The 21780-nt window shown below is 50.3% G+C and overlaps 2 protein-coding genes across 4 annotated transcripts in view; one reads left to right on the top strand and one right to left on the bottom strand.

Moving 5' to 3' along the window:
- The window catches only part of MAP3K6 (mitogen-activated protein kinase kinase kinase 6), a 43750-nt gene extending 33053 nt beyond the window's left edge, over positions 1-10697 (top strand). Inside the window, exons 20-29 of the mRNA XM_081015688.1 lie at positions 836-1013; positions 1377-1524; positions 2978-3149; positions 4189-4392; positions 5635-5740; positions 6204-6453; positions 7301-7410; positions 7976-8085; positions 9130-9206; positions 10003-10697. Coding sequence (XP_080871814.1) covers positions 836-1013; positions 1377-1524; positions 2978-3149; positions 4189-4392; positions 5635-5740; positions 6204-6453; positions 7301-7410; positions 7976-8085; positions 9130-9206; positions 10003-10147 — 1500 coding nt within the window. The 3' untranslated portion in view covers positions 10148-10697. The remainder of the gene's footprint in view (positions 1-835; positions 1014-1376; positions 1525-2977; positions 3150-4188; positions 4393-5634; positions 5741-6203; positions 6454-7300; positions 7411-7975; positions 8086-9129; positions 9207-10002) is intronic.
- Positions 10698-10847: 150 nt separating this feature from the next.
- The window catches only part of SYTL1 (synaptotagmin like 1), a 32132-nt gene continuing 21199 nt past the window's right edge, over positions 10848-21780 (bottom strand). For all 3 annotated transcript variants that reach the window (XM_081015761.1, XM_081015760.1, XM_081015762.1), the window contains 8 exons: positions 20926-21054; positions 18725-18891; positions 18166-18268; positions 17459-17620; positions 14478-14556; positions 12622-12721; positions 11664-11869; positions 10848-11244 (listed from right to left, as the gene is read on the bottom strand). In XM_081015761.1, coding sequence (XP_080871887.1) covers positions 11105-11244; positions 11664-11869; positions 12622-12721; positions 14478-14556; positions 17459-17620; positions 18166-18268; positions 18725-18891; positions 20926-21054 — 1086 coding nt within the window. In that variant the 3' untranslated portion in view covers positions 10848-11104. The remainder of the gene's footprint in view (positions 11245-11663; positions 11870-12621; positions 12722-14477; positions 14557-17458; positions 17621-18165; positions 18269-18724; positions 18892-20925; positions 21055-21780) is intronic.

The following is a 21780-nucleotide window of genomic DNA, read 5'->3' as shown; positions in this document are numbered from 1 at the left end:
GGGAGAGATGGTTTATGGAAGACATGGTCATCATCAGCTCCCCAGCCCTCTCAGCAGACTCCTTTTAGATGATTCTGGGGCTGGGTATTCCTGGGTTGCTCAGCGCTTTGTGGAAGACCAGCAGAGCAGGCCAACTCATTGGCTAGTTACACCAACCTCTGTCTGGGACTGTTACAGCAAGTGTGTATTTGTGAATGCAAGTAGTGCAGTCCTTTAGGGTATATGTTCCATTAGATCTTTTTGCACCATTTAGACCCTGCATATAATCATAGTTGTAGCATTGGAGGGGACCCTGAGAGTCATTTAGTTCAACCCCCTGCAATGCAGGAATCTCAGCACGTGGCCCCCCAGCCAATTGGAAACCATACCAGACCCTGCTTAGCTTTGTAGATGGGCTAGCAATCAGAATACAGCAGCCTCCATCATTCAGTCTGAGCTTTGAGGACCAGGATAGTTCCATAAACAGCCTGTGACCCAGCACTTCTGACAAACCAAGGCCTCTGCCCTTGACTTAGTGTCTTTTCATAAAGAGGAAGGGCTGTAGCTCAGAGGCAGAACATGTTGTGCTTCACATGCAGAAGGGCCTGGTTGAATCCCTGGGATTTTCAAATAGGCCGGGAACCCTGGAGAGCCACTGCCAGTCTGTGCAGCCAATACTGAGCTGGATGGATCAACAGCCTGACTTGGTGTAATAAAACATCTTCCTCATTTCTTAAAAACCGACAGGAGCTGACTACCCTGGCCTGTCAATTCCCACCATAAATGAACAGCAAGACCCATGTTTTCGGGTGGTGCACTGTGTGTATACTATTGCCAGTCGTTTGCCTTTTCTTAGGTGGGCATGTTCAAGATCCACCCCGAGGTGCCCGATTCCATGTCGGATGAAGCCAAGGCCTTTATCCTGAGTTGTTTTGAGGCTGATCCGGACAAGCGGGCGACTGCTGCTGCCTTGCTTCAGGAACCCTTTCTGAAGGCACCCAGTAGGAGGAAATCCAGGAGCCCAGTGGTGACAGGTAGGGCAGGGAACCAGGGAACCGGGCAGAGGGCCTTCTCGGTAGTGGCACCCGCCTGTGGAATGCCCTCCCACCAGATGTCAAAGGAAAAAACAACTACCAGACTTTTAGAAGACATCTGAAGGCAGCCCAGTTTAGGGAAGCTTTTAATATCTGAAGGACTATTGTATTTTAATATTTTGTTGGAAGCCTCCCAGAGTGGCTGGGGAAACCCAGCCAGATGGGTGGGGTATAAATAAATTATTATTAATATATATATATCTCAATCTGTGAGCCAAGTCAGGCTGGGGCTCCTGATTGTTTGGGAGGTGCCGCAGCATTACTTTGCTGCCAGCCTTGCACTCCTCTCTCTTCTCCCTACAGACGAGCTGTCTCCTCCAAATGTGCCAGAAAGGTCGATTTCAGCAGAGGGTGTCAGCGAGTCCCAGAAACGTTCTTCATCGTTGCAGTCCTTGAATGTCTCTCTGTCTCGGAGCACCAGTGAAGTGGCTCAGAGGCCCACCTATCTCAGGTAAGACCTGGAACAGAAGGGAAGCAGGGAGTGGGGAGCTTAACTTGGGCAGGTTTACAGTATAGCTTGTTCCCCATGGAATTGAGACTCCACAAAAGTATTGGTGTCTGAACAGACGATTTAATCTACTTGGAAACTTGGTGTGCTCTACTGCCTGTCCACATTGCCACAGTGATGATGCACATTAGCTCTGTCTTGAAACCTGCCTGTGCCTGAGCTGCAGCTGCATTGCTGCCCCTGGTCCAGGAGGTCTCAAGTGGCAGCCACTTTAATATTTGTGGCCCCACATGCGTGGAAAACTTCTCCTGCCATCAGGCACAGGCTCCCCGGCGTACAAGACAGAAAATGAAAACAAATATGCTGTTTTTAAAAACAGGAAGTAGAGGAGGCAAAGAAACGAAAGCCATCTTTCTCTCAAATGGCGGTTTTGGCCAGATGGTAAATATCGTGAATGGTCCAGCCAAAATTGCTGGCCCGTCTTCTTCAGCCTTGATACTGGTTCTAAAGTAGTCAGGTCAGGTTGTGCACAAAATTGGTGGCTGAGAAAATAAAGAAGGATCTGACCGCCACCTGGTGGCAACCCTTTGCTCCTGTCACTGCGAGTTTCCAGTACCAGCAATACTGTGATAACATAGCAGTGTGCAATCTGATGTCTTCTGAACTCTTCAACAAGTCACAATATGATTTCTGTTCTAAACAAGTGAGCAGATGCACTCTGTACTTTTAGCTAAGTAAATCAAGCCAAAGCAATGACAACCTTTTAGATTTGTTCCTGGGGAACGTTAATTCCCTTACAACAGGGATGGGCAATGTGTGGCCCTTCAGACATTGTTGGATTGCAACATCCACTATCCTGGACCATTGGCCAAGCTTTCTGAGACAGCATCTGGAGGGTCACATGTTCCTAATATTTTCCACAGCTCCTCACGATACTGCAATGTCCACACACTTCCAAATGACAACAGAAATAATTTAAAGCAGGGGTGGCTAAGGTCAGATCCACTGCCATCTCAGGGCTTTTTGTGTTCCCTTGCACACCTTGAATAATTTGGCAATTTCTTTTATATATATATATATAAAGGGCATTGTCTCAGTTCAAAGACACATTCCAACTGGGCAAAAGCACTTCAGGTCGCTGAGAGATATGGCCTGAGAATCCTTAGTCTGGTCTTTGGTACCTCTCACTGGCCTTGGTTCCAATGCCTCTTGCTTGCCTGGTGAGTCTCATTTGTTGCTCTGGCAAGTGGCCCCCACAAGATTCCCCCGAAGGGAACGCAGCCCTCATTCTGAATGAGGTTTCCTATCTGTGCTTCTGGTAAGAATTCAGCACAACCTGCGTTCTCACGGATGGCTCACATTGCCAGCTGCCCCAGAGTGGCAGCGTTCCCACCCCTCCATCCCCAGCCAATGTTCCTTCGGGATCCATCCCCTCAATTGCTATGTGTCTACACAGGGCCCCTGAGGAACTGCTCAATGTTGACCTCAGCCTCTCCTCTTCCTCCCACGAGGAGAGCGGCTGCTTGTTCTTGCTGAGGAAGGATAGCGAGCGGAGAGCCACCCTCCACAAGGTCCTGACAGAGGAGCTGCCCAGCATTTCTGCCGCGCTCTTTGAGGCCCAGGATGAGGTAAGCACCGCTCGGGCCTTTGTGGGCTCAGGAACTGGGGCCTTCCAGACAGTTGTTGAACTACAATTCCCAATATACCCGGCAGTTTGTCATGTTTGCTGAGGCTGATGGGAGTTGTAGTTCAAAAAAACACCCGGCTGAGGAAGGCTGAATTAAAGCGTTGCCAAATCCCGACCTTGCGGGGGGGGAGGGGGTCTCCTCTTTCCTTCCTCAGCCCCAAATGTACAAATGGAAAATGAATAAAACCCATCCTCCCTGTGGATTCTTACAAAAGTTGTGTTGGGAGCACGTTTATTTATTCTAGATTTATATAGCTCCTTTCTGCCAAGGCAGCTTACAGTTTAAACATGAAAACAAATACATTATATAAAAAAGGAAACTGGCAGAGTCTTCTCCTGCCAGCTGGGAGCTGTTGGTGTGTGTGTTCCCTGGCCTGGCTCCCTTGCTTCTGCCTTCCCTCAGGGCGGGCAGGTCTTCAGCAACCTCCAGGGAAGGCGTGGGAGAAACTGCAGCATTTCTGCCCCCCCACCTTTGATTATGAATATTGTAGGGGAGCCACTGGACGTCAAGTCCCAGAGCAAAGGGGGAACTGAAAGGCGTGTGCAATTTATTTTCTTTCTTGCATTTATATCCCACCTTTTCTCCAAGAAGCGCAGGGTGGCGTCCGTGGTTCTCTTCCTCCCCATTTTATCCTCACAACAACCCTGTGAGGTAGGTGAGGCTCAGAGACCGTGACTGGCCCCAGGTCACCCAGTGAATTTCTCACGGCTGAGCAGGGACTTGATCTCTGGTCTCCCAGGCCCAACATGCCAGCTGTGACACCACACTGGCTTTTAGTTTGGGGGGGGGGTGAGGAATCTGCAGGCCTCCGGATGTTTCTGGGCTGCAGCGCCTCCCTCATCCCATCCCTGCAGGAGAGATGATAAACAGAGGCAAAGCAGAATTCCCACACTTGGTAATAGGCACAGTGCCATGGCTTTTCCCCTGGCCCTCAGCTCAGCTCTGTTCTGTTTTGTTTCCGGTTGTGTCTCTCCTCCAGGCCTGGCCTCCTTCTTCGCCTTCCCCTCAGAGCCCAGTCTCCTTGGACCACATCTCCCAGCTGGTCTCCTGCCTCAAGAGATACATCCGCTCCCCCAACCGCAAGCAGCTGGCTCACGACTTGCTCCAAATCCAGACCAGCTTGCAGGCAGATGGCCTAAGCCTTTGTCAGCTTCAAGCGCCCCTCTTCACCTTCCAGGACACCGTAAGTGGGCTTGGGTCGGTGCGGCTGGGGTCCCTCATGAAAAGTGTCTTCTGTGTTCCCTTGCAACGCCCAGAAGCCGCCCTGGGCTCAGGGGTGGACCTTGGTAATATGCTGCCCTCTGCGAGGCCATTTAATTCCCTCACAGCACCAGCCTAAGCCGGGCTTTGGGAAGGAGGTGCAAGGCTCTGGCAAGGTCCTAGAGCCCTCCTACCTCCTTCTCAAAGTCTGGTAAGCCCTTGCCCAGCTTTAGGAAGGAGGCCCCTAGGACCCTGCCAGAGCCCTCACGCCTCCTTCCTGAAGCCCGGCAAGCACTTACCGGGCTTTGAGAAAGTTCTAGCAAGACAGCACAAGCATCATATATATTTGCACTGGAGGGTGTCTATATAGCTTCTTTGGTGATCACTCGTAGCCTAGTAAGATTGTCTAGGGAGCTGACTGCTTCAGGACTGTTTCAGTTCTGTACATGGACATGGCTGCATCATAAATATCCAGCTTTCTTTCTTGCCACCTTACCACTCCAGGGATGGGGAACCTGTGCTCCTCCAGATTCTGTTGGACTCCAGCTCCCATCAGCCCCAGCCAGCATGGCTCAGCGGTCATGGGAGCTGTAGTCCAGCAACATCTGAAGGGCCGCAGGATCTGACTGCTGCCTGTTAGATTTTTTTATAACTGTTGCTGCTGTTTCATCTCTGCGTGTTTAAAATGAAGAAAAGTTGGAAGGGAGGCTGGAGTGATTTTTGCCTGCAGAAAGGCTGAGAGCTCGCTCCTCAAATTCCTCAGCATGTGCTCAGGGGTACCTTTTATCCTCCCCATAATGCTGAAGTGTATGTCTGCTCAACTGACCCAGCTCTTGGCTGCAGTTGATGGGTCTTAGGGATCTAGTTAAGAAAAATGGATCCCACCAGGATGGTCTTAGATGGACAGAACCCTTACCAAATTTGCAGATAAGACAAAGGAAGGAGGGATAGCTACCATCTCAAAGGGCAGGAATAAAATTCAAAATGCAGGCCACAGCACTTTCTCAAAATGTGCTGATTGGTCCAAAAAGGATTAATAACCCCTGCACTAGATAGTCCACAAGTCCTCCCCCTCAACCCCCTCAACCGCCATCTCTGGGGCAACTATATTCAGTGTTTTGGTGAAGCCAGAATGGCAAGGGCGGGGAGTGCCTAGAGAGCTAAGTAGAGGAAGGAGGCCCAGTGCATCCTGAGCCTGTCTCCTCTCTGTCTCCCACCTCCACAGGTAAAGCAGGCGCTGCGGAAGCTCCAGATCAAGCCTCACTGGGTGTTCGCCTTGGATAACCTCATGGGGCAGGCGGTCCAGGCAGCTTTCACCATCCTCTTGACAGGTAGGAGAAATGGGTGGAATAGAAGGTTGGCTCACTCTGAATACAGTCTGGAATACCCTGGGTCTGAGGAGCTGAAGAAGAATGTTTATTGCATTCATATTCTGTCATTTCATACGAGGAACTCCAGGTGGTGTTTGTGGTTCTCACCCTTCTCGTTTTATCCTGGGAGGCAGTAACTGGCCCAAGGTCACCCAAGGAGCTGCATGGCTGAGTGGGGATTTGAACCACGGTCTCCCAGGTGGTGACACAGGATGTGTGTGTGTTGTGTGTGTTCCTGGCACAAACAGTTGGGAATGTGCTTTTTTGAGCGAAGGTGCCAGGGAACAGCTTTGGGGTCCTCCTGCATGCCAACGCATGCGCTCTTACCACTGAGCTGTGGAATCACCGCTGTCTGCCACTATGTTGGGCAACCGCCTTGCCCACCCTTCGCCCCTCTTCTATCACACACATTTTGCCTTTCCAGAACTCAAGGTGAAGCCGTGGTCCTCCCGGGAGGAAGGCCACGAACACGCAAGCCATGAGGAGGAAGAGAGTCTGTTGCCCCAGGAGCTGCAGTCTTTGAAAAGCCAGGACTTTGCCCTCAAGGACAGCATGGACACACCAAGTTCTGGGATCGGCACTAGCAGCAGCAGCTGGATAGACTCCCAGCATTCCCTGAATGGCCGTTTGCCTCTCATGGCTCAGCTGAATGAGCTGCAGGCGGAGACAAGAAGGTAAGCCCTTTCTGGCTTCCCTCCTTTAGGCTGGGGTGGGGTAAGCAGCAAAGGGTCAACAGGCCTCTGCCCCATTTTTTGAGGGCTTTAGAGCAGAGCTGGCACCCTCCAGATTCTGTTGGACTACAACTCCCATCATCCTTGGCCGTTGGGCATGCTTGCTGGGGCTGATGGGAGCTGGAGTCCAGCAGCATCTCAAGGAAGCATCACAATGGCTCCTCCTGCTGTGTGTTAGAATGGTGGTCACCGATAGTCGCTGGAGTCCAGTTCCTACCAGCCCCGGCAAGCAAGTCCATTAACGGCATAAGGAGAACCCAGATGGTTCAGGTCAAAGGCCCATCGAGTCCCCCCCACATGCCTTGATGGGAAGCCTACCAGAGGAACCTGAGCACAGCAGCACTCTCGCCAGTGACCTCAGTGGTTAGGGATGATGGAAATAGTCCAGCAACATCCAGCAGGCACCAGGTTGACTACTCACTGGCACAGGGTAGTCTTATGCAGCTACATTCAGGGCCTAGCCGCAGAAGCTGTAAAGCACAGCAACCTGTTTTCAGTGCCAATGTTTGGCCTTTGAAATATGTGTCGTAGTGTTAAAGGAGAGTGTGTCTGAGCATGTGCGGAATCCACACATCACTTGGGCTTAATCCCAGCCACTCCTCCTCAGTAGGATGAGAATTTCTAGGGCAGAGGATGTGACTGCCCTGGCAGCCAGGAACACCAAAATCTCAAATGCAACCTACTTTTTCGCAGTTGGACACACTAGCAGAACAATCTGACCCCCACTCTAATCTTTTTATGCATGCACTTGCAAGCAAGTTCACTCTCTAACCCTTTCTGGCCCTGCCAGGCTGCAGTGGGAGCTGATGAAGAAGGAGCGGGAATGCCAGAAGCTTCTGCAGGAGGCACTGTGGAGTGTGGAAGCCGATTCCTGGGCTCTAAGAGGAGCCAAGCTGAGAGGTGAGGTCACTGGCACCAGGAGGCTCAGCTGTAAGCAGAGCTATGCAACCTCTGTGCTAAACAAGTTGAAATTATATACCCTGCAAAAATTGAGAAAAGCCTAATTTTGAAACCATGGGAACATTGGAAACTGCCTTATGCCAAGTCAGACTGTTAGTTCATCTAGCTTGGTGCCGTCTACACTGACTGGCAGCAGCCCTTGCCACCAGTATCCTGCTCTGTGCTTGTGCAACATCACACACAGATATGCAGTGATAGTTGTGTCCTCTTCCACACTCCTGTGCACATGTCTCCGTGCGCTCACACACAGATACACACTTCATTCTTCCTCTTCTCCAGGCAAGACATTGCGTGTGGCATCTTTAGCCCACTGTCCCATCATCTCATTCTCTCCCCCGACTCCCTGCAAGGTGCCAGTTTGGGTGCCTTTCAGAACCAAAATGCACCTAAAGCAAGGTGCTGTGGGAAGATCATGCTTTATGGTTTTAGGAAGCAGAAGTTAATCACACAAGGCACTGAAGAAACCTTTTAAAAAACCTCTTCCTTTTTTCACCTGCTTTCCCAGGAGACACTACTTCCCCAATGCATTCCTGGGAGAGAGAAGAAGAGACTGCAGACCCCGTCCTCGCCGAGTGGTTGGAAAAACACGGGGCTGACAAAGCCACAATTGCAACGGTAGATTCCTTTTTGGAGGGGGGCGTTTTAAGCATCAGCTCCTGGCTCTATGGTTTGGCCCAGCCTCCAGGCAGAAGTGCCTGTTTTTAAATGCAGTTGGTAGGGGGTGGGGAAGAGAATGTCATTGGGTTGGCTTAACTCAGAAGGGACATTTTATTGCTGGGAGAGTTTCAGAAAAGAGCAGCCAAAGTTATCAAGGGGTTGGAGCAACTCCCCCGTGAATAAAAGTTCTGGGGCTTTTTAATTTGGGCAGGCAGGGGCAAGGTGAGTAAGTGGGGACATAGTAGGTGTGTGTAAAGCCATGCATGGTGTAGAAAAAAAATAGATTAAAGGTTTTTCTCCCTCTTTCATAATACTAGAACCTGGGGCTGTTCAATGAAGTTGAACATTGGGAAACTCAGGGCAGACAAAAGGAAGTTACTCTTCACGCAAGCTAGAGAATTTGCTCCCACGGGATGTGGTGTTGGTCACTAGTGGGGATGGCCATAAAAGTGGATTACACAAACTTATGGGAAGCTAGGCTATCAACAGCTACTCACCATGGTGTCTATGTACTGACTCCATAGTCAGAAGCAGTTGCTGGGAATCACAAGTGGGCGTTTTCTACAAGCAGCTGGTTGGCCACCGTGAGAGTCGGGGCCTTTTCTGCGGTGGCTCCCCATTTGTGGAATGCTGTCCTCGAGGAGGTTCGCCTGGTGCCTTTATTACATCTCTTTAGGTGCCACACAAAAATATTTCTCTGTGGCTAATTAAACTATCTCTGGCCTTTTAAACTGAGGAGAGGTATGGTTTTGGTTTGTGACTGCATTATGTATTTTTGTGGTTTTATATTGTAAACAGCCTTGAGATCCTTTGATGAAGGGCAGTATAGACAGTTAATAAGAATAAATAAATAATAATAATAATAAGTGCACAACACTCTTCTCCACTTCCATTACCTTTCTCAGCCAGAGAGGTGGTTTCTCTGGAGTGGGTAGGTGTCTGTCAACTTCCCTGTTCTCTGACCAGCCACAGCTAAAGCAATTGTATGTCTCTCTTTCCTAGCTCTCACACCATGGCTTCACCCTGCCTGACTTGCTCAACTGTGCTACGCCTGACGACCTCCGGTATACCCGTATCAGGTAGGTGAGAGGCAGCTTAGGTAGGGGCAGGTAGGGGCGATTAAGAAATTCATTGGGTCTAGGTTGCAAAATGGACTTCCCAGATCTGTACCTTCCTCACTGAAGTCTCTGCGGTGTGTCAACGGCTGCCTTCGCACAATGCATTCCTCTGTGCTTTTTAATAGAGCACTCAAATGGGGCTGCTGCAAATGCGGAGTCCACGGGGCAGCCGTGTGTTTTCCCTGTGCACAACTTCCTGAGAGAGGACAGTGCATAATTACATTCCGCTGTTCCCCTGAGTGGTTTTGGCTCCATTTTCAACACAACACAGAAGAGTCGTCATCAGATCTAGTAAGGCACTTATATTGGCTCCTCTCCCCCAAAAGGCAGCCCTCCCTCCTCACCACTCTACTGAGCCCATGATAAAAAAAATAAAATCCAAACTTCTGCCCGAATGATTCTTTTAAGCAGAATTTGTTTATTTTTTGCTATTTATTATAGTTACAGAATTTAGTTGCAGTTAGCCCGGGAGGAAGGCCTGGAGCCTGAGTATCCTTGCGCGGAGGGACTGCAACCCAAGTGCTGCTACCTCTTATAAAGCTGAAACACCATTAGCATGGAGGCTACTTAGGAAGTACAAAGCATCACCCCTTGTCTCTAGTTGGGTTCTGAGTGGTCCAGGTGTTTGGATAGCGTCTTCCAGTGATCTGCTGTGCCCTGTCACTTGGAGCACTGCAAGTCACGTCGGCTCAACGACCCGAGAGGCGCAATATAGCATGTTCACCATCTGAATCTTTCCATGGTCTTGTCTTGGCAGAGGGGGGATGGTGTGCCGCCTCTGGAAAGCCATCTCGGAGCATCGGCAAACACTCAGCCAGAAGTTACAGCCCAAAGCAGAGCAAGAGCCAGGCCAAGGGAAGCCCTTAATCTGCTTGGAGGACAGCAGGATCTGGTTGGCATAGACCTTCTTCCCCAGCAGTAAGCAGATTCCAGACTTGCCCTCACACACAGGTGATGTGAACTGACTTTCCATTTATCCCTTGGTGATGGGGAAGGTGGTACTGGTCTATTCTGGCACCTCAAGCAAATCACGTCTGGAGGAGACGATTTCTGTGGCACTGCAAAAATCTGCAGTTCTCTCTCGGCTTGAGACAAAGGAAGACAAAGGGTGCTTTGTCCTGTGACCTGGATTTCAGAGGAAGAGAGGCAGGGAGATTCTGAGCTACCCTGCAAGGGGTGGGAGGTCGCTTCAGAGTCAACAGTGGAAAAAGCCCTGGTTGCATCATTCACGGCAGTGCTGGATGGCGATTCATCTCTGGCCTGCTGCAGAAAGCACAGCTCCAGGAGTCATTAGTGTAGCAGCCATTGAGGCTGGGAAATGATACTCTGGGTGTTCCATTGGACGGCAGAAAGGAAACGGTGGGATTGTTCAGGTTTTGCCGTAATACCAACAAGGATGGAAATGCAATGCCCAGGGTGGAGGAAGTAAATAAATTTTTTTTAAACAAAGCATGACACTGCCTCTTGTCAATGTTGATAGCATGTGGAGGAGATGGACAGAGATTGAAGATAGATGTAGCCACAGCATGGTTCTTGTCATGGGGCATCTTTTGGTGTCCCCTAAAGTACAGTGTGAAAACCATCTCAAGGCCTTCAAAGAAGTCCTTTTTAAGAGTCAGACCTGCTCACCTCCCTCCTTAAGTCTGGGAGAGCAGCCAGCCCAGGCTGAACCTGCCCATGGGCTCCTGGCACCAAATCTACTGTCCCTCTGCCAGGGGCTGCCCTTCAGAAACCACTGTGGTTGCAAGTCCTGCAGAGATTCTGGGCCTGTTCATTTGCATCCAGGAGGCTGCTGCTAGGGAAGCCGATCAGCTTTTCCTCCATCACCCCAAGAACAGGTGTCCTGCTGTAGTTTGGGATTAGGTCCTAGGGTTCAAGTTGGTCCTCAAGGGAAGACTCGCTTCCACCCACTGCCCAGGCTGCTTGAACACCATCTCCCAGGCATGGCGCTCCTCTTCCGTCGAATCCATCCAGGAGACGGGCAGGCCGTAGCTGTTCCCTGTGTGACCATCAGACAGAAAGGTGTATTGCAAGGCACCAGAACGTGGCATTTCTGGGCACCCTCTGTCCTGCCCACCTCTCCATTAAACTGTTTCCCCTCCAATACTCTCAATACTCTGGGTGAGCACCCTTTAAATTTCCCACAATTCCCACAACACTCTCAGCCATTGTGGAAAGTTAAGAGTCCCTGGCCCCCCTCTCCACTGCCAACTGGAACTCTGTTACTGTTTGACACCAGGCCTACATAACCCAACTGAGGGATTGGGGACATTGTGCTAAGGCCCCCCTCTAATCTGGAATCCAGCACCTGGCTCATTTTCCTTCCCTCAATAAGGTGCAGATTCAATACACGCCCACCCAACCCTCAACAGTCTAAAACTCAAAACCCAACATTCCCACAACACTTTGCTACCTCACCGGTGCCAAGGCTGAGCCGGATGCCTCCGAGCTGCTGCTTAGAGAATGTCTCCTGGTCCCAGATGGTGAACTCTGCACATGCCTCAGCCAAGTCCTTGGCCTGGAACCCATCGTAAACCATGGTGTGGTTGAAAGTGGGGCCGAGGCTCTTCTTCACGATGCGGGTCCTCTGCCGGCTCACCTTGCTGTCGTCAGGGAGGATGTAGCTGCAAGGGGAGACAAGGAAGGTTCTGAAGCCTAGTGGCCAGAGGATCTGCTTTGACTGCAGGTGGTCACAGGCTCAAGCCCTGCATCGTCAAGTAGGACCAGGAGAGAACCCAGTGCAGGTGATGGATTGCAGTTCAGAAGGTCCCTCCTTAGAAACAAAATGACTCCCTGCAGATAGAAAACTAGCCAGGCAAGGAGAGCAGGCTCACCAGAGCTGTGTCCCTGCTGTGCTGGCTTTCTACAGGCAAGGAGCTCATTCTAAAAACCAAACTGTGATTGCCCACTCTGAGTCCAAAGCGGGAAACGTGCTCTTGTAACTATACATCAGGCTGCATACAGTGCCCTGCTTAGCATTTGAACCACCCCTTCCCCTCCATTAACCCTAGCCCCTTCCCCACTGCAAGAGGGCTTAAGGACAATTCCAGATTGATGGGATCCAATCACATCCTGGCAAATCCAGGTTGCCTAATTAAAAGCTGATTTGGTTCTGTTGGCTGTAACAAACCCGCTTCTCCACCCCCACCCCAAAATCAGGATTTTTGCAACAAGGAAAGTGATGGCGAAATTCACTGGGAAATGTGAGATGGCAACGGCTTGATGCAACATTGCAATAACGCACACCAGTCAGAATGAATGCTAAATAAATAACAGGCATTGACTGAGCTCCCCTTTCTAAACTCTGCAAACAGATCAGGATGCATGCTCAATAGACAGGTCATGTGGAAGGGACCCAACAGCAACAGGCACTTACCACTGAACGAAAGAGTCTGCTGTGCTGCCCCGGTGGGGAATGATGTTCTGTGCATCCTTCACCCAGATGTGAAGCTCGCCAGTGGGAGGAAGCCCTTCCCCTGAAAGAAAGCCGTGACAATGAAGGTGGATTCAGAGGCCAAGCACCATCTCTTCCAACCCAACACCTACCGAATTTTAGATCCAGTCCTGCTGGTAGCTGGAATCTCCTGCTGACAGCTGGATCCAAGACAGATTAAACTGCTATTGGTTCTTAAGATGATTAAATCCCTAAATCAGGGGTGGGGGACTTGTGGTCTCCAAATGCTGCTGGAATTTAATATCTGTCAACCCTGACCATTAGCCATGCTAGTCCGGGGTTAAGGGAGTCCCAAAAATATCTGGTTCTCCACCTCTACCCTAAGTGGCTTGGGACCAGGGTACTTGGAAGGTCACTTGACCCCATATGAACCTTTTCAAGCAGCTGACATCACTGAGAGGAGGTAGACCATACCTGCAGAGGTTAGGTAGGTGACCAGTCCTGTAGTTTCATGAAGATGGACTAGATCCCTCCCTTGTGAGATCTGCTTGATGCCTTTGTCATTACCTTTGAGTATCGGGCAATTTACTATAAGACTATTTACTTAGTCTTCTGCTGGGTTGATCTGTCTGCTCCTAGCCAAACTGCCGCATTTATGGTTGCTATTTATGTAGAATGCTACCTTGTTCTCTCGATTTTAACTCTGGCATTTGGTTTTTATTATACCAATTTTTTTTGAGGGTTTTTTTGTCAAGGCGCCGTGAATACCAGAAGAACAGCAATACCCCTAGGGAAGGGCCATATCTTGGTTGGAGAGCATCTGCCCTGCAGGCAGAAGGTCCCAGGTAGGGCTGGGAGACAACCCTGCCTGAAACCCCAGAGAGTTGCTGCCTCTCCGTGTGAACAACACTGAGTTAGGCAGACAAAGGCCTGACTCAATATAAGGCAGATTCCTATGTTCCACACACACATTTGAAACAAATAAATAATTGCCCAGTTCAGATAATCCCTCAAAACACAATTTAGGCCAATGGGGCTGTAGCCACATCAGGACCTCTCTGGGACATTCCATTCCCTGATTCTATCAGGCTATAATTCATCTGCCTGTTCTTTCCTTCTCTCCCCTTTTCTAGCCTTTTTACAAGTTACTCTGCTGAACTGTGCAATAAGGAAAATGGATGGATGAGTGATATGTAAATATAATAAACAAAATTGCTTTGGGCTTCCAATAGTCCAGCTAATATAGGCAAAGGCAAAGAAATGGCAGGTGAACATTTGGCATGTCTTCTTTGCAAAGACATCAGACCAACCGAATTCCTTTGCTGTCAGGACAGCAGCAACAACTCACCTGGGCACCCAATGTACACGGCAGATCTTCCATCCTCAAGACTTTTCTGTCTACAAGCCTCTATAGCAGGCACCCCCAAACTCGGCCCTCCAGATGTTGTGGGATTACAACGCCCATCATCCCTAGCTAACAGGACCAGTGGTCAGGGGTGATGGGAATTGTAGTCCCAAAACATCTGGAGGGCTGGGTTTGAGGATGCCTGCTCTATAGGGTTGAAGGAAGTTAGGATTCCTCCAGCTTCCCCCCGCCTCTCACCTCCCAGCACCTCTCACTTAAGTCTTAGATTCTGGAACATCAGTTTGGTTCGTGGCTGGCTGATTCCCATTATTTCTTTAAGGATTCTCCCCTCCCCCCCGCCAAGTCAAACTGGGCTAATGTCTACCGGCGGGGGGGGGGGGGGGGCTTGCAGAAATCCTCCCACCCCAATCCAAAAACCCAGAGGGTGGTGCTGCTGCTGGGAGGTCTGGAAGAAACAGGGCCTTGATCTCACCTCCTGATCCAGCCGGGATGAACTTCAGTGCCAGGTTGAGGATGCCACGGCTGCAGAGAGCATCAGGAGTGACTGGGGTCTGGGAAAGAAGCAAAGGAAATCCATCACAAAAGGTGGGAGCAGGGAGAGAAAACCTTCTGTGTCACTTCCTCCCTCTGTGACGGAACAGCAACACCCACATGGGAGGTTCCTGCATGGTCAATAGAACATCTTGCATTAAACATTTTGCAACCAAGAAAGTAGAGGACAGTCTGTAGGTTAGCAGAAGTAGCAGACGGTCCTGGCTTCAATCTTTGGCGCCTCCAGGTATGGCAAGCAATGTCCCTGGCCTGGAATACTGGAGAGCTGCTGCCAGTCAGAGTATTGAGCTAGACTGGGCTGACTCGGTATAAAGTGGTTTCCTATATGCACAGAAAGCTATTAGCGTATTCTTAAAATGAAAAGGGAAGGAAGAAACTCAGGAAAAGCAAATGGCACCCTGTGTAGCCACTAGACTTCTCAGAGGGGGCATCTCAAAGGGTGCAAAGTCAAGGCTCAGACTCCCATCTAATGTCACCCTTTAAGGGGAGGAGCTCACTGGCAGGACACCTGCTGTGCGTCTGCCCTGGCTCAGTCCCCTGCATCTCCAGACCTCTGCGTGAGACCCTGCCAGCAGGCTAGGAGAACCAATGATCTGACCTGGTTTATCACATAAACACATAATATCCTTGCTGGAGTACGGTGCTTGCTGGAGGCCCATATTGAGAAAGGCATGTGGAATGATGGACTAAGGCTCCCCCTTGCTACTCTTTGAGATGAATGTAAGAGGAGTCTTGTGGGATCCCACCAGTCACCCATCTAGTCCAGCATCCTGTGGTCAACCAAGGATGCCCATGGGAAGCCTGCAAGTTGGTCCTGAGTGCAGGAGGCCTCTCCCATCCTGCCATTTCCGATGACTGGTGCTCTGAAGCATACTTATGCTCCGTAAGTTTGACCTGTGTTCTTTCAAAGCCACCTACTTTCTAACATTCTTTCTGCAACTCCTGTTGCTATTCAGTCCAGAGAATCTGTTGTGGTGGTTTGAGTGCTGGGAGACCAGGGCTCAGAGCAGCCACTCAGCCATGAGGCCCACTGGGCAGCCCATTCACCAGCTCTCAGCCTAACCTACCTCACAGGCCTGTTGTGAGGAGAAAATGGGGAGGGGGGAGAACTGAAGCTTCTTGGAGGAAAGATGGGAGATAGACAGAACAATAAACACAAAGAGCATTCTTTTGCCTCCTCTAGTGTCGGCAGCTCTGAAGCCAAGAGATGCCCCTTGAGGAGCCAAGATTGGGCCTGGGCCTTCAGTTGCTGACCCATACAGCAGCAAAAAGCCCTGGATGTTTAAGAAAGGAGAACAAAGCTTGAATCACCCTCTAGTTTAAGACGCAGTGATGGGACAGGCCCAGCCCTGAGTGGTGTCTGAGTATTGTTTTGGGCGATTCTCCAGAAGCAGGTTTTGAAATGCTCAAGAGGAAGAGGTGCATTTGGGGTGGGGAGAAAAACAATGTAACAGTTTGTGGGGGGGGGTTTATGCAACAGCTCTCAGACACTGATTGCACCAGCTTACTGATGCAGCAAGCCCTTTTGACTACTGTGGAATAATAAGCACAGTTGCTGCTTGGGTTGCAGGGATGACTTGCACTGCACTGAGCCCTTCACAGGCACACCCTTTGAGGAAACGCCGCCAGGGAATTGCTAAACGCAGCGATCGTCACCGGCTTGGACGGCTTTAAAAGGGAATGAGGCGAACTCACGGAGGATAAGGCTTCCAGTGGCTACAAGCCACCATGGCTGTGCTCTACCTCAGGGGTGGACCTTGCTCTTTCAAATTTCAGCAGCACCCTGCGTGAGGCCAAAATTTGCCCACCCGCAGCCCGGTCTCTCATCTTCTGTTCTGCTCAATGCACTACTTCACAGTTGCGACACCCTGTGGCTCCCCCTAGGCTCAGCACTCAGCGCAGCAGATCCAGTTATGCTGTCCTAACCCCCCCCCCCATCCACCTCCACAATCTACCTGCCGCACTGCATGAGCCTGGTGAACTAGCTTTGGGGAGAGGTGACATTTCCAACGCTGCTTGCAAAACAAATGGGAAACCAGGGCCCAGTTCATTCTCAATGTGGCATAAAGCCTATGCCTGAGAGAGAAAAAGGCATCCCCACCCATTTTAGGCTATGGCTGTGCCCGCTTCCAGCTTGCACCCCACTACACAGACACACAAATCCTGCCCCCCCCCCCCAAGTCGGGTCCCTCAGTGTTGCCCAGCCTTGCATTAAATGTGCTGGAAGCACAAAGTAGAGATGACACAAGGATAATTCTGTAATTGGTCTGGATGACCACAGACTCCAATTGGCTGCAAGTTGGAGCCAGTCTGGGAGTTAGCTGTCAATGAAGAAGAAGAAGAATTTGAAGCCAGAAGTTGATTGAGACCTGAAAGTTGGAGGAGATGGGAGGAAAAGGTTGTTCAGAGGAGTTTCCCCCCTGACCTAGGAAAGACAAGCCCCATTTTCTGTTCAGCTTGCTAGTGGTAAAATGTGACCAGTTTCTTTTCTCCCTGAACTGTCTGCTTTCTTCCAGTTACTCTGCTCGCAAAAGAGGTGTCCAAATGGGCACAGTTATAGCTCAGTGGCACAGCAACTGCTCCGAACACAGAAGGTTCCAGGCCCAACCTCTGTGGTTGCCAGAGAGGGCTGGAAGAGGACCCTGGCCTGAAACACTGGAGAGCTGTTGCCAGTCACTGCTGAGCTGGATAGAGCCATGGTTGGACTCAGTATAAAGCAGCACCCTAGTAAGCTAAAAATGAGGGAGCGGGGCAATAGGGAAAATGTGTGAGCAGCCACCAGTGAAATAGGGTGAGGGAAATAGGGTGTTGCCGGGACCATTGGTTGCTGTAGTTTTGCTTGTTTGTCTTACGACAAAGTCGTTTATATCATTTTGCAATTTCTGTATGGAGGAAACTTACCCTAGGCTGGAGGTTGTACCACTGAGGACTCGTGTTGCTCCAGTCCCAGGAATTCAACGCAATCTCCACTTCTCCCATGAAGAGGTTTCGGCTCAAGGCATCGTGATGCCAGACAGAGAGGTTCAGGATCCGGCCTTGCAGGTCAGCTTTCTCAATCTTGTACTGCAAAGCCAGGAATGTTGCAGGAGGGCAGGAAGAGGAGAGAAGCAAGAAAAGGGAGAACAAAACAAAACAATGGGAACGAGCCTAATCAACCCTTCTGCAAGTTAAGTTCGTAAGATATAGTCCTGCCACCTGGGGCAACCAAGTCCTCTTTTGCCTGGGGGTAGTCTGGGTATTTACAGAGTGGTATCCTAGTCCCTGTCTAGCACTCCCTTCTCTAGGCTACACATGCCCAGCTCCTTCAACCCATCCTCACAGGACTCTTTTCCCATACCCCACTGACTGTCTTCCTTGCAGTCCTCTGAACCCTTTCCAGTTCACCCAGGCCCACGCAGAGCTTGTCTGAGGGCCAGGGCAGGAGTCCCCCATCGGCTGGGAAAAACAGGGCATTCTTGGCATGACAATGTAAGTCCAGCAGGCCCCTGGCAAGGCCCCCCTGCCAGCTTAGCCCTCCAAGGCCCAGGGCAAGTGTACCTGGCTGCCCCTCTTTCTGCACGGGCCTGAATTCATCCACATCCTCCTTAAAGTGCTCTCACAACCCTCACCTTAAGGGTCTCGTTGAAGATGGGATCTAGGCTCCTCTTCTTGACAGCAGTTTTTCTTTTACTGTGATTGGATTTGTCAGGAAGGAGGTAGGACTTGACGTACCTGGGAGGAAGAAGGAAGAGCAGTGGTGTTAATGCTACTTTGGTGTGCTAGCTAGGCTAATTTCTACGTGCAATCACACATGCTCCATCCGGACAAGGAAGAGGTGTCATCAGACATTCCAGCCAGGCAAAAACTCTTGGGGTGCAAAGCAGGGCCAGGGAGAGGTGTGGTCTGGGGAGAGGGCCACACAGAAAGGGCTTGAGGGCCCCATTTGTCCGCTGGGTTTGGTGTTCCCTGCACCTGCTCTAAAAACCCACCTGCAATAGTTGTGCTGCTTGGATAGATCAAGGGAGTTGCACGGAAGCTGACAAGTGACAGCTAAGAGCAAGCAGAGGTTGGATGGTGGTCTGTCATGGATGTTTCAGCTGCGATTCCTACATTTTAGGGGGTTGGACTAGATGACCCTTGGGGTCCCTTCCAACTCTACGATTCTAAGCCCCCCAACTCCAAACCTACGGATCTGATCGCTGCTTCTTGGCTTCAGCCAAGTCTCGGCACTGGATGACTTGAATATGCAGCGCCTTCTTCCTGGAGTCATACTGCAGGGAGAACTGGATGCAGCCGCGGACGTCCACATTTCCAATGTCGTTGTCACTGAACACGCTCATCATGCTGCCACTCATCTGCAACAAAGCAGGCGGGATCAGGGTCAAAAGAGGCAGGATCCAAACAGAGAGCATGGATGAGGGACAGGAGATCCGGGATGAACCCAGAGCTCTCCATAATGAGCCTTCACAGGCGAAGATGAAAGAGAACATGTAAAAGTGCTCATTATTCCCAAGTGTACCCTGTGCAAAGGAATCCTGCTCTTGGTTGCAATAAATTACTTTGCCACTCGCTAAGAAACAAAAGGGGGGAAATCCTTGGTGTGAGCAGAGGGGAAATGCAAATCTGACTTCTGAAACTAGAAATCAATTCATCTAAGCCTGATGGGCCTTTGGAGCCAATTCATTTTCTGTAGCCTTAATGGCAATTTTAAGGGTTTCCACAGGGATTTCTGAAATAAAAAAAATTCTATTCACCAATCGTATGCCTACCCCAGGGCAGGTGACAACCTCCCTTTAAAAGGGTGCATAGCTCAGACGGCAGAGCATGAGACTCTCTGGGTTGTGGGTTTGAGCCCCATGCTGGGCAAAAGATTCCTGCATTGCAGGGGGTTCGACTAGATGACCCTTATGGTCCCTTCCAACTCTACAGTTCTATGCTTCTATGGTTTTCTTTGTACAGTTTTGTCTCCTTCTACCCTCACTGCCCTACCTTTTTTTAAAAACAAATAATCTGTGCTTTTACTTCCAAAAGAGAGGGTCCTCCTGGAGACTAGCAATGGACAGAAGTACCTCTTGGCTTTTCTCAGTTTCTGTATTTTTCCAATCTTAAATTCAGTGCGCCCCATTTCCACATCCGTTTGCATTTTTTTAAAAGTCCATGTGAAAAATGCCTAGCATACACATTCGTCCAAGAAATTTCCCCTAATATAATGTATTTGTGTGTGTCATTTTCATTTATGCACTTTTGCGCACACTTCCCAATCGTATGAACTGTGGGGTTGGTGGGGAGGGAAACGAATGGGGGGACGTTTGTCTGGAACTGGCTGGGAATGATGACGGGTGGTGGGAGGCTCCAGCTGAGAAACCCCCTAGGGAAGCCATGGAGGAAGAAGCCTCAGACCCAGGGGACTGGTGGTGGGACACAGAAGACAGATCAGAGGAGAGAGGAAGCTGGGAGGTGGAAGGCACAGGAGGCTTGAGTGAAGAAGAAGAACCAGAGGCAGGGAGCCCTCCAAGGACAGGACTGGGTGCAGAGGGACACAATTTGAGTTCAGGATCTGAAGGAGAAGACAAGGAGGGGCAACAGTTTCACAGTTGCCCAGTCCCTCTGCATTGAGTTCCCCTTGTTCCTTGACTCCAAGGTCACACAGAACTTTACACATAGCTGAACAGAAAGCAAGAAAAGCCCAGGGTGGAGTGGGGTGAGCTCCTACCCTCCAGAATTTGTGTCTGCTTGGAAGACATCTGGAAAAGGTTTAGAGCAGGGTTTGGCAAGGCATGGGGTCAGATCACTCCCACGGAGATCCTCTGTGGACCCGACCAGCGCAGCGCAACACCGGAAATCACGTCTGCGCATGTCTGTGGCGCCGGAAATTGCTTCTGCGCATGCCCAGACGCCAAAAATCATGCCTGCGCAGAAGCCATTTCTGGTGTCTGGGCATGCGCAGAAGCTGTTTCCAGAGCCGCGGAAGAAAGTCCCCGCGCTGCATTGCACCGGTTTAGCGCAGTGCACAGGGACACGCCGAGCAGGCGGCTCAGTTCGGGGGCAGCTCATGGGTCGGTTAAGTGACCCTCATGGGCCACTTCCGGCCCATGGGCCTTAGGTTGCTGACCTCTGGTTTAGAAGGAGGAGGAGGTGTCAAGAGCCAGTCTTGGCAATGTCTTCACTGAAGGCAGCTGTACCTGAGTGATATCTGTGGTATACTAATTTCCTGAATAAAACAGCTGACTTTTGAGTCTCCCTTCTGACCTGTTGATGAACCTGCTCCCCTGATAGCCCCCTGACAGATTGTAAAGTGAAAGTCGAAAAATTTCCCTTCCATTCCCCATGCTAAAAAGCTGCCCCCGTCGCTGAGCCACTGCTCCTCCCACCCCTCCCCAGTCACATACTGTGGATGAGCTTAGACTGGAAAACGAGGAACTGGTGCTCATCAGTTTATTCCGGGAACCCACTGCATTGTTCTTTGGAGGTGATGTATCCAAAGTGCTTTCCTGGCCATTTTCAAGACTCTCGTTGCTCTAAGGATGTAAAAGACAAGGTAGGTAACAGCTCAGTTGGGAGAGCATGAGACTCTGCACCTCAGGGACATGTGTTTGAGCCCCACATTGCAGGGGGTTGGACTAGATGACCCTTGGAGTCCCTTCCAACTCTATGCTTCTAGAAAAACAATTAGGAAAACGGGAGCTTATCCTCACAGCCTTCCTACAATGTAGCACCTTTTAATAATGGCAATTTCTGGACTTTTGAGCTGCAGGACACCACTGGGTAAGAGAGCTACCCAAATACCAATGATGCCGGCAGAGCTGAACTTTCTGTGCCACAGAAGTGATTTTTTAAAAAACAACAATAACAACCCTCAACTCTTTCAGTGAGGGCAAATGATGGACAGGTTGTACCCAATTTTCCAGATTGGGAATTGGGGTAGAGAAAACTCTATAATTCTATGATGACATAAACAAAACAGCCGCTCAATTTCTCCATGACAGAACATAAATCTTAACCCAGTCTCAAGTCCCATGCACTAGGACACACAATAGTTTTTACTTGGCTTGTGTTTACTCAGGCCTCTATTTAGAGTACACAGTGCTCACAGAAAGGGTGGGCAGCCAGTGGCTCTCTAGATAGTGCTGGACTACAACTCGCATCATTCCTGGACACCAGCTTTGCAGGATGAGGCTGAAGGGAGCTGTAGTCTAACAGCACCTGGAGGGCTGTGGGTTGCCCACCCCTGGTCCAGAGGGAAG

This window comes from Podarcis pityusensis, assembly GCF_964106645.2.
Source record: "Podarcis pityusensis genome assembly, chromosome: 8".
NCBI lineage: Eukaryota > Metazoa > Chordata > Lepidosauria > Squamata > Lacertidae > Podarcis > Podarcis pityusensis.
This window is presented reverse-complemented; position numbering and strand designations above follow the sequence as displayed.